General features: G+C 37.8%; 1 protein-coding gene across 34 annotated transcripts in view; it reads left to right on the plus strand.

Annotated features, from left to right (window-relative positions):
* The window catches only part of SOX5 (SRY-box transcription factor 5), a 656,593-nt gene that overhangs the window by 385,368 nt on the left and 259,028 nt on the right, over positions 1 to 12,197 (plus strand). For 29 of the 34 annotated variants that reach the window (XM_074586204.1, XM_074586316.1, XM_074586286.1 and 26 more), the window contains one exon: positions 11,281 to 11,512. In XM_074586204.1, coding sequence (XP_074442305.1) covers positions 11,282 to 11,512 — 231 coding nt within the window. In that variant the 5' untranslated portion in view covers position 11,281. The remainder of the gene's footprint in view (positions 1 to 11,280; positions 11,513 to 12,197) is intronic. The other 5 variants (XM_074586456.1, XM_074586415.1, XM_074586439.1 and 2 more) reach the window with 1 other exon arrangement.

The following is a 12,197-nucleotide window of genomic DNA, read 5'->3' on the forward strand; positions in this document are numbered from 1 at the left end:
AAAACAGTCCTAGGCAAGCGCATTTTAATGGTGATTTTTTTTCAAGTGTGTTTAAAGGCAGTGTGTGGACAGTGAGATGTAGGGGAAGAGCCAAATGTTTATTTTAAGATGTGTTTGAATGAATCTGCCTACATAAACTTGCCAGTGTTAAGAAAGAGGGGCTCTGCCCCTTTTAGATCACAAAGGCCTCTCAGTGGGGGATGGTTTTGGTAATGGAAAAAACAAAAAAGGTTCCAGTATGTGGTGGAGGAGGTAAAATAAACAAACAGCAATGGATGATTACTTCTCTCCATCAAGGCTTCTTTATCCTTGCAAGCTCAGTCAGTGGTCAGCATGTTAGACACCCCTCCCTGTTTTATCCATCCCTTAACTGTGTTCTTTGACAGCATTGGTTTATACAGCTGGGTCTTTGTGGAGCTGGATGGGAATTGCTGTTGAACAGCAGACATGAAGGTAGACAAAGTACCTATGGAAGGGTGAATGGCAGACTTCCTCCGAATTTCGAATTTCACTGGAGAGAAAGATACTGGTTTCAGGGTTTTTCTCCTCCTTTCCACCCCACGCCCCAACTCCCAAAGATTTTTCAAGTGGACATCTTTTTGTGACCGTGTTTCAGTGCCTGCCAGTGCAGCCTTCCTAAAGTAAACTTTGAGACTCCTTATGGTCCTAAAGGTATGTTGTCTGTTTAGAATGGTCTCTCATTTTCATATTTGTGGGTTTGTTTTTACTTTGCATACCAATATGCATTTATTTGTGCAAGGGTATAGTGTGTTATATGATTAATAGCTATATTTTATTTAGCTAGCAGCTCCAGCAATATCTAGGATTAATGTTTGTTAAGATGGGTAGTTATTGATTCTTTATAATTGTTCTTTCTCTTGAAATTTGATGGGTATTTTTTGAATCAGATATAACAAAAAACCAGCTTTTAGGCAGTGGTGAGATGAAGTCAATCCACTTACCTACGTGCACTGTTACAGCGGTGAGGAAGCACGTTAGTATGTGCGAGCAACAGTTTTGAGAAGTGTTCTGTAGCGCTTTAAACTGAACACAGACATTCAGAAATCTGAAAATTATGGAATTGAAAGTGGCTTGAACAATACTACTGCAAGTGAACCGACATGTGCCATGATGGGTGATTACACCACGCATTTGTTAATGTAGATTTTTAATTCTTATGGTTTTATGAATAAAAACTGGGAAACAATACAACAACTGTCAACCTTTCACAAGACAGCTGAAGAAGGCTTCACAGTACAATATGCACAGTGAGCGAAGCAGGAGCCCTTACATGATATCATAAGCTTTTTCTGTTTTATCCCTTGTGCGGTCGTCTGTTGGAACAGAGATGGCATAACTGCGGATAATCTGAAGTAGGAGATACGGGTGCAAAACCACCTGAAGACTTGAAAAAAGTTCATCTTCTCTTTTGGAATATCGTAATGTCTGAGTAAAATTATTTTTATTTAAACAATTTTTGTTTTACTGTATTTGTATTTCAGAGTAATTTTCAGAGGCAGCAATTTTCACTAGTTTCTGAAAGGCAACATCTGGGCTTTGGAACAATCTCTTTTCAGCTTTGAAAATTCTACCTTAAATTGCTTGGGCATTATAGATGTTCAAAATTTTTGTGGTTTTGTTGTGTTGGGTTTTTTTACATAATAAAGGCAATAATATATTTACTCCCTGTCATTTTATCTTCAAGTTCAGTTTGATTTTACTTTCTTGGGCTCTCCAGGATTATTTGTTCCTGGGCCAAGAACGCACCTGTCATGTATAAACCCTCCAAAAAGGGGGGAGCACACACATGCATGTGAACAAAAAAAAAATAATAAAAATTCTAAGCAGCTGGAGTTAACCTGTTGGAAAGAAAATGTTTACATCCATTAGAGACTTTGCTCCACCTAAGTCTATTTTTTTCATACACATGCACACACAGAGACACTGTGCTTATAATTCTTAAAGGTACACACAGGCTCTCTGAGGCCTCAGTTCTGCTCCCGCTAAAGTTATTTAGGGGCCCAGTATTTCAGCAATGCAAGTTGAAGCTATGAATACCCATTCGTCTATCCATACGTGGACGAATGTATGATCAGTTTTACCAGGAAACTTATACATATGGATGTATGTGCTTATGTGTTCCTGTGTATATTTGCATTTTTTTCTAAAGTGATAGATAAGATGCAAATGTGTACACGAGCGATCGTTAGAGCAAGAGTTTATGTGTAATGGTAGTAATGGTAGAATGATACTGTTAAGTTCACACGTGTGAATATCAGTGGGTATACTGAAAATTATTTCGTAAGTGCAATTATATGTACATTTATTAGAAGCAAACTTACATGCAATGTGAACTTACTATTTTGGACTTACCAGTAGGGAAATCCAGAGCTGAGTGGGGAAAAAAAACGACTTTACTTGTTAGGTTTTCTTATTTTCTTGTTTCCGGTTGGTTTGTAATTATACACAAAATGTGGTGAGGGAATATTGTTGTTAAAAAAAAAACAAAACAAAACTCTTTTGTTGAGTTTGAAATGTAAGTAGGGAAAACGAAGGGAAAGGAGCAGGAGATTTGAAGTTGGATAGCTGATTCTTTGGCGCTCCCATTCCTGAGCAATGGCCTGATGGAAGAGTGGGAAAAGCTGTGTCATAATTTACCGAGATCTCATTCAAAATAATGGCTTCTTGTATTGAAATCTAGGCGTCTTTTAGGAGAGAATTTTTATTATTAATGTTGATTCTACTGAAAGTAATTCATCATTTAATAATGCTTGAAGGAAATTTTATGTCAGCTTGATTAGACAAAGACTGCGAATGACCAAGAATAAGCTCTCTAAATTGCAAAAGTTTTAATATTAGCTAACTTTTCAGAAGGAGCCTGTGCTTCCTCAAATTTCTTTGTAATAAGTCATTCATAATTGTCATAATTTTAAAGCTTTTTCAACTCTTTGCCTTCATTTCACTCAATGTCAATGGAAATTAGGTATGCACGTCTGTGTGTGATGTATAGATTCCTTGTAGCGTGCGGCACAGCTCTCCCACTCAGCGTCTGGAGACTGACTGACTTCTTTTCTGTCATTTTCAAGTATTAGTTTGTAAAGTGAAATTTCAAGGCCTGAAATCCCTAATTATTTTACTAGATTCCTCTTTGTAGTTCAGCAGGCAGAAGAGTGATGATTGCTTGATGTCATAGTGATTGCAGGAGTATTTTCAGCAGTGAGCAGTTCCTAAAACTTTACATGAAAATAAAACCAAATCTCTGCTATTTCTACAGTCACATGGGGGCAAATGTAAAATAATAGTAATAATAATAAAAAGTAAAAAAAGTAAGATGTATGAGAAGCTGCAGATGGGGGGGAGCTACATTTCTAAAATGTTGGGGGTGGGGGGGAAGGAAGCCAGAGTTAATTTGAGGATGCACTGGAAAATAAATGAGCTTGTGGATTTAATTCAAAATCATCCAAGCAGAGTCTTTTGCATGAAAGAAGCCAGTGATCAGGCTCAGTTTACTTGAAACGTCAACAATGACTGCATCCTGCTGTTTCAGAGTTTGTGCTGATAGATGCTCATTGTCTTTGACACCGCACCATTACCGTTGGTTGTTGCCTGTACCGTAACCACATTTTCACTACGTGCCTCTTCTGATTTTGAGAAGTTCTCAAAAAAATCCAGCTTTTAAAGTTTTGTCTTTTCGAGACACCCTCTTCAGCTGAAGTAAAATCTGATCCAGTGGTTTCTGGTTTATAAACATAATATAGATTTTTGGCTCTTTTAGTTGATTTACAGACTAGTGAAAAACAAAAGCCTTATGAAGTTGACAGGCACCAAACAAAAACAGGATACAGGTTCTTGTGCTAAAGCTGATTTTGAATGTGCGTGTCTGGGTAAATCACTAAATGTTCCTGCTTAACACCTTCTAGTTACTGTACAAAACAAGGACAGTAATGCAAAGTCCTGTATGAGATCTACAAAAGATTTGGGTCATATTCTTTGCAGTAACAGAATACTGTATCTTGATAGGAGTTCCTTCGCCTTACAAATTCTGTTTTGGTTGAAGGTTGGTTTGTTTCAGGCTAGAGTATTTCACTAAACAACTTAGTCATGCACAAAGAATCTTTCCCAGTTACCTGCTTCAAAAGGTCAACGAAAATCTTTGCATAACGCACATTGGGAACATTCGCCACAAACTTTTTTCCGCGATGTGTTTTTTTTCTAGGCTAGATTTTTACAGTGTTTTTTCATGCATAAATTCCTTGCAAACGCAAGAAAATGGAGATGATAAATTTTTAGTTGAGAGCATAGAGTTTAGAGAAGGTTGGGCTTTTTTTTCACTTTTCTAGTGAAAAAAAGAAAAAATTTTACAGGATTTTTGTTAACATTTCATTGAAAGACACTTGTAACAACTTTCTTATTTGAGGGTTTCAAAACTTGTCAAAATGAAACCATTAACCACTGGAAATTTGAACAGTACCTTTTCTCAAAAAACAGTTTCCGTGGTACGTGGAATATCAGGTTTATCAGCCAAGCTGCCGATACTTTACTGTATTATACGCTATATTATACTTTAAAATAGATAGAGGATAGCATATTTCCTGCCCATTTTACATTTAGACTCTTCTAAACTGGCGAAAGTTACCCCATACAGAGAGGAAGTCTGGAAAGCAAAAGGGAGAGAGTTGGGTGAAAGGGAAATTATTGGGTGGCCTTAACCATAGGATTACTTGTTGCAGCTATAATAACAGGCAACTGCACGGAAATATTACACAGGTTATGCCATAGCGATCTTGATTTGTGTTAACAAAAGTGACTTGTTCACCAAAACACTTTTTGCATAACACAGCTTAGTTGTAGCATCTGTGCATTTTAAAAGATGGCTGATTGATATGATCTTAGAAAGTAATAATTAGCAGATTATTCCATCTCAGTGTGAGTGACAGATGAGAGCACGTTTCATGCACATTTTTTATTGATTAGCAGATTAGAGATGTTTGCTTCTTTTTTCTTTTTTTTTTTTAATTGTAAAATTACGTCAGTAAAGAATTCCAAACCAGGCTGTAAATGACTCAAAGATATTGCCAACTGAAGTCTGTTTTTAGTGGTATGTGTAGAAACAAGTCGGGCTTGCAGTTCCCAGTGGGACAGAGTGTGGGAGTCTGCCACCCTTACTCATGTTGAGTAATACCTTATTACACAAGTAATCCTGTCAAAATGAGCAGAGTTGTTTTTTTAAAGGTACTAGTTATTCAGTGTGCATAAATAATGAATGAATTTGGGGCCAAAATGGAATGGAGATGGTCATTTAGTATTGACTAGCACCTTTTGCTTGGGCTGTCTGTAGAGAGATCATAGCTTCAATAAACTGGGAATACGAACCGTTTTATTAGTACTAAATATGACCAGAGATGAGGCAGATGTACTGCTGACATTTTGGATGAACTTGTGTTTGTGCATCTATGTGTGTGTGTGTGCTTACACATTAGATACACGCGGATGGAATATTGCTGCTGTCTGTAATCATAAGTATTTTCTGTGGAAAAGCAGAGTTTGCAGACTTCCAACGTGTACTTTAATTAGAGGCAAACATCCCTGCAGATTAGGAATAGAGTCAGACCGAATCCCACCGAAGTTCCTGGGACTAGTTTAGCGTATCGCATTTGGGTTGGAATCAGGCCGTGTTAGCGAGTAAATTCCTGATGCTGTGGGTAGCTGGAGTGACCCTCGCCGCTGCTGCTGGGGGATCAGATCTGCTCCTCTTGTCCTTCTGCATCTCTTCAGAATGCAGCTCTGCGCCTGTCTCCGATGTGCGGGGATGAGTGATTTAAACTCTCCCCATGAGAAAGACTTAGTTTATAGCTGCCAGAGAAACTCAAGAGGTGAACATTTTCATGCCGATTCAGAAACTGGCTATGCGACTCCAGTCAGGCGCTGTCACGCCTAGTTATGGTGAGAAAACAACAATGCCTCTCTTGATAAGGGAAAAAAAGAATGTCTTGCACAGTCAAAATTTTGACATACAATTTAAATCATCTCTCTACATCCTGTGGACTTGGAGCTGTCAAAAAGGCAAAGCCTGTGTTTGAATGGAAAAGCTTTTTATTTCTTTAAAAAGTGTACCAACTATAATTATCCATAACTATGCAGGCCTGTTTTAATGCTGTTTTATAATTACAGGTCTTAATGCTAGATTATACAAAGTCATTTATAAATAGTCAGAACAGAGGGACTTTGGGAGTTTTTAACCTGTAGATTTCTGTAGGTTATGGCAGCTGACGGGATTTTGCCTGTATGTGTATGGGGTGAGCTGTGTAATGATTGATGAATCCCTTAATTAACTCCCAACAAGTTAAGATTTATGGCCTCATATCTTTTTCTCCTGACACATCTGTGTTTGTCACTTTTGGAGACATGGATAAGCCATTTCTCCAAAAGCTTTTGTGGGTATCTGAAATGTTTCTGAGGTATTTTGCTTAATGTAACAAGATTAGAGTTTTATGACATAAAATTTATGAAATTTTATGGCATGAGCAATCAAATTGGGATGGATGCTGGTTGTGTGCTAGAGGGCACTATCTCCTTGAATACTGGATACCGTTTCAGATTTATTTTGGGTATACAATCATGTATGAAATGAACCAAAACCAATGAACAAATGGAAATGTAGTGGGGACACTCAAATGGGTTTCTGTTAAAAATAATGGTAATAAAAAAAATAGAGTTGTGGAAAGATCACTTTTGTGAGGCACTGAAATCAAGGGGAAAAGAACCTGAACAATATAATGTTGTTTGGTAATTATTTGGATGGAACAAACACTTGTAGGTGGCATGAGGAAACAGTTCGTGGGGATGCAGCGTAGCTCTTACTCTCTCCAGTGGGGAAGATCCAGCCATGCTGAAGTTAGTCCAAAAACAGGGAGAGCAATAGACACAGGGTATCAGTTTAAGCCTACAAAGACTCTGTTGTAAATTGAAGGGAAGAGGGGGAAAAAAGAAATACATGGAGAAGCTATTGTAAGATGAATTACATGAAATATTTGTGGGGTAAGAGTGAGTTAGAAGAGTGAGATTTTACTTCCCTGAAAAAAACATTCTTGCTACCAGGAAAAGCATTTATTTAATGAAAATTTAACAAAAGATGTGGTTTTTACTGCAATTTCTGCATATTAAGAAGCCTTTCCAAAAACAGCAAAAAGAGTCCTTTTACAAGAAATAGGGTCATATTTTAATTCATCACCAGAATTTAATCTTCAGTTCCATTCTAACCACTGATAAAAATCAAGCATGGGGATATGTTTCCTAACTGCGATGTGTCTCTGCAGTGGACTGAGTACTGCTTATGTCCCACTGTGTCTGAACTTTTGCAGATTTAGGTTGTCTAAAAAAAAAAATTACTATTTAGCTATTTCTATACCGTAGGAATGATTAATGCCAGTTCACAATGCAACTCTTCTTGCAAATCTTAAGTTGTAACAGATTACATCTGCAGAGGCACTCTTTTAGATTCAGAATCTAGTTCACTGTATTGTTACTTTTGTGAGAGTTGTATTTTGGGATTTTGTTGTTTGGTTTTGTTTTTTGTGGGTTGTTTTGTTGTTTGTTTTTTTTTTTTTTAATCCTATCCATAAGTTGATATTTGAGGAAATTGATGTTTCCTCTCTCATTGTAAACCTTCTTTCAGACGGGTGTAATTGAAAACTCTTCTGAGTTTAAACTAGCTTAAGGAAAAGATCTTCAAGTCATGTAAGCTGTAAATTCTCATGTTAACGTTGAGAGTAGATCCAGGATATTTGCAGTCCTTTGTTAAGATGGGGTAACTCTGGTCCTTCGTTAAACCTAGATCTGTTTAAAAGAGCTCAGTTTCAGTTGATGTTCTTACTCAGAGTTCAGCTGTTTCCCTTTGCTTCCCATAGTGGGAACTCCGCTTGCATCTCAGATATAGAATCTTTTGGGACCTAGTATTAGCTCAGTAGGAAAATGAAGATGTATGAGGAGAAGAGAACTCAAGGATACACAGTGTCAGAGCATTTCAAATTTGGAAAAGAGACCAATAAAGCTGTCGAAATAATGAAAGACCACCTGAGAATTAATTTACTTTGTATGATGTTGTTTGCTGCTCATTGCTGCAGTAGGCTTTGATAGTTACTGTCCTTTTGGAAGACATTTCCAAAAGTAGACAGGGATTGATTTATTTATTTAAATCTTCCTTTTTCTTGTGGAAATTTCCCAGGTGTTCATAAGGAGTAAGTATTGTCTGTGAAATTGTGATGTTTGTCTTTGATGTTAAAGGGGATGATGAGATCTCTGAAAAGCCAGATTGTGCCTAACTCATGTTGGCTATGGACAGAGCTACCTGAAAACAAATTGCAGTCGTCCACTGAGCTGTGTGACCCTTACCTAGGGTTGTGCAACCGTTTCTTTGAGTGTCCTAGTCACTTGGAAGACTAATGCAGATTAGATCGATAACTTTGCCACCTAAGCTATTTTAGCAATTTCTTAGCCTTCTGGCATTATCATGAGTACATGGCTTGTAATTTAAACTGGATCTTATAAGAGCTGTGTGAGGAAGGAAAGTTTCTTCTTCCGTTTCTAATATCACTGGGTTGGCCTACAGTCCAACCCATAGGTTTTTGTTTTAGATCAAAACCATAATAATCTGTTATTGCTAGTGCATAGAGGTGGTCATCTCTGTTGCCTTCCTTGGCTGTTTTTATAAATTCCCTGCAGAAAATGATTATCATCCCTGTTGGGAACAGTGACAAGCAGAAGGCGATGATGATCTGCAGAATGCTAACTGAACACAGTAGAGGAAACCATTTATTCACTGATAAAGTTAGCAGAAGAGCTTTACTTCAACATGATAGTCAAACTCTCCTTGTGAAGCAACATGACAGAATCTGGGTTATTCTGGGTTAACAGCAGTAGGAGTTCTTAACACAGCTTGGGTATAGAGTATGTAATACAAATCATCAGTACAAAGGAAGGCATCCTCTGTATTTTATTGTTAAAGTGAATTGTAGGAGAGAGTTTTGTAGGTGATTTACAGTATTTTCATCCTTATTGAATATAAATGTCCTAAAGTATAGAATATTACTGTGGAATAATTGACTAATGATTTTGTGGCCCTCCCTTTTTGTTTGCCAAAATTGAGACAAGCGCTTAGTGTGCTGCTTTTCAGAAAGAGAGATTTTGTAAAAACCTAAGCTTCTATTAAGGCAGCATTGAAACGAGTAACCAAAATGTTACGCTTGGAATCAATAGCAAATGCGTATCTTGGTTGGTGCGGTACAATGCAGAATATGAATAATTCACATTAACTTCGGGAGGGAGTTGCATGGTTTCTGCAGAAGAAAAGCTTGGGATCTGTCACGTCAAACATAGCTGTAAAATGCTGAATTCAGTGGGCTAGTAGAAAACTGCCAGTAAAAGTCTATCTGGTGATCTCTGTCTTTATACATATGCTTCGCTGCAGACATGTAGGTGGGAAAGCCTAGAAGACAGAATTCAGGTAGGATGTATGAAGTGTTAGTCTGTTGGACTAAGTCAAACATTAATAGAAAATACAGATTGCTTCTCTATGTACAAGCAATAGGTGGTGTTCAGAACAGGCGATGTGCAGCTGAGTATAGGTTCTGGTAGGGATTTTTTTGTTTGAGGGTTTTTTCTGTTTTTTGTTGTTGTTTTTTTGGTTTGGGTTTTATTTTTTTTTAATGTAATCTAACTTGGCTCAGGAGGCAAAGCTCAAAATGAGATCATTAGAAACAAAATAAGTCCTAACAAAGGGCTGTTTAAAGTCACTGTTTGTTTTCAGACCCAGTTGACTGCTGCTAAGAACCATTTCGTGCTCAATATGCCAAATCGTATGGACATGCTCCACCTCACAGCAGCCCCACACATGGTTCAAGAGGCTGCTGGGCTTTTGAAATGCAGTCCTTTAACTGTGAAGTGGAAAATCAAAATGGGGTAATTAGAATCATAAATACTAGATTTTTGAGGAGGAGTGGTATTCTTCAGCCTGTCCTTTCAACTTTTACATACAATAGTCTTCAGTTTCCTTGTTCATAACTTCCTATTTTCCATGAAATGTTTCTCTTTTTTTTTTTCTTTCTTTCCTTCTTTTGACTATGCTTGTAGGATTTCTTACTTCTCATTCCACTCCTTGTTACAGATGCCCCTGCTTAGCACAGTGGCCCATTATGCCATCCATGCACATACCCTGATTTTCATGAACAATGTTGCTGTAATTAATCCTAGAAGTCGTTTGCATTTTAATACTTCACTGGACCCCTCTATTTTGAAGACTGAGCTGGGAGTGTTCAGGGTTCAGATTGTCCTGTAAGATTTTCAGTAGTTCCTGATTTGGATGAAAACTGGGTTTTCCAATGACATAAGGATTCTTTCAGTCTTTCTAAAATTTGAGGGTATACACGTGCTGTCACCACAGTGTTATCAGACAGTCTCAAAAAATTCAGAATGTGGGCCTGAATTTTAAGTCAAGATTTGTGTGTGATTTTTACAAAGTGTGCTCTATGTATCTTCCTTGTGTATCCTTTCTTACGGAGACATAGGTGCAAATTACATTTACATGTGTAATTTCCTGATCTAGCTATAGGTAGGAAGCGTAGGGTATCTTGATAGCAAATCTTCATTCACTTAGTATGACCCTGATTTTGTGTTGTCAAAAAGCTTAGATTATTAATGTCCAAATGTTTAATTGCTTAACTATCCCAGATCTATGAACCTGAAAAGATTCTTGCAACATGACTATAACACTGTTGTTCACATTGGTGAAGTTTTATAAACACAGATGTTTTGGCTTGCTAGCAAGTTATTTTATTTTATTTTGCTTTATTTTTTTTTTATCAGTTATGGTTAAATACATGCGGATGATTATTCCTTAAAAGCTAAGTTGACAATAGCTTGTATCGGGAGACATTCTGTCTTCTTACAGTCTCTTGCAAACGCAAAACCAGATGGGTATTTTTTTAAAGGAATTGCATTTCATTATACAGTCTTCTTAGGTGAATTTTCATGTTTTAAGAAGCCAGAATACAAGAGAGTGCTATATTAGTGTATTATTCTCACAACAAACAAGCCACTGTTCTGTTGCTACCTGCTTGGCCATTGTTCCCAATTGTGTATGCTTTGCAGTGGTATTTGGATGGTTTCCTGCTCTCTGCCAGCACAAAAAAGGCATTTCTGTTACAATGGCCCCTAACCACACAATGACGGCATTAAGGATTTATTTGGAGGTTTCATTATTTTCTCCTCTTTTGTTCCTTCCAGGATGTCTTCCAAGCGACCAGCCTCTCCGTATGGGGAAGCAGATGGAGAGGTAGCCATGGTGACAAGCAGACAGAAAGTGGGAGAAGAGGAGAGTGACGGGCTCCCAGCCTTTCACCTTCCCTTGCATGTGAGTTTTCCCAACAAGCCTCACTCTGAGGAATTTCAGCCAGTTTCTCTGCTGACGCAAGAGAACTGTGGCCATAGGACTCCCACTTCTCAGCACAACACAATGGTAGGTTTGCTAATGGTCTATTGTGCTTACATCCATGCTTTGAATTCTGCCTCTACAGTAGTTTGGCATCCAGATCGGTACTTTATGGAGTGTACAATGCACAGTTACACGTACAGAACATGCTACAATAATGTGAAAGCTTTGACCTAGCTGGACTGCCTTTACCCTCCACTGCAAACGCTGAATCACTTGCAGCGCAAACTCCACTTTTCCTCACCTTTGCCTGCTGGCATTTAGGGTGCTAAAATTTTTTAGCTACAGTGATGTGAATTTGAAGTGTATGTGTTCAGCAAACAGTAAATGGTTTTGGAACATTGTAAGTGAGAGTCATGTTTGGCATGGTGTCTGAAATATCACCCCAATGCCAAGTTTATGCAATAGTAAGGCACGAAAGTCTGTATAAAGGGTAAAAAAAGCAACTTTGGATTTTGCTGGTTTTAAAAATTCACGTCTGACGCCACAGATACCTACAAGAAAATCTGCTGTGCTTATGGAATTAAATCAGCCTGCCACTTTTTCACTTGTGAATTCCCACCTTTTTGTGCACTTAATTCATTACGTTTATCAGCCCACTGGAAGTCCAGAACTGGCTTTATCTAAAAGCAGGCAAACAAAAAGAATGAAAAGCAATGCCGTGTCTCCTCACTAGTATCATAGTGTCATTATTGTAACGTGACATGTTTGG

The sequence above is a fragment of the Larus michahellis genome, chromosome 1 (genome assembly GCF_964199755.1).
Source record: "Larus michahellis chromosome 1, bLarMic1.1, whole genome shotgun sequence".
NCBI lineage: Eukaryota > Metazoa > Chordata > Aves > Charadriiformes > Laridae > Larus > Larus michahellis.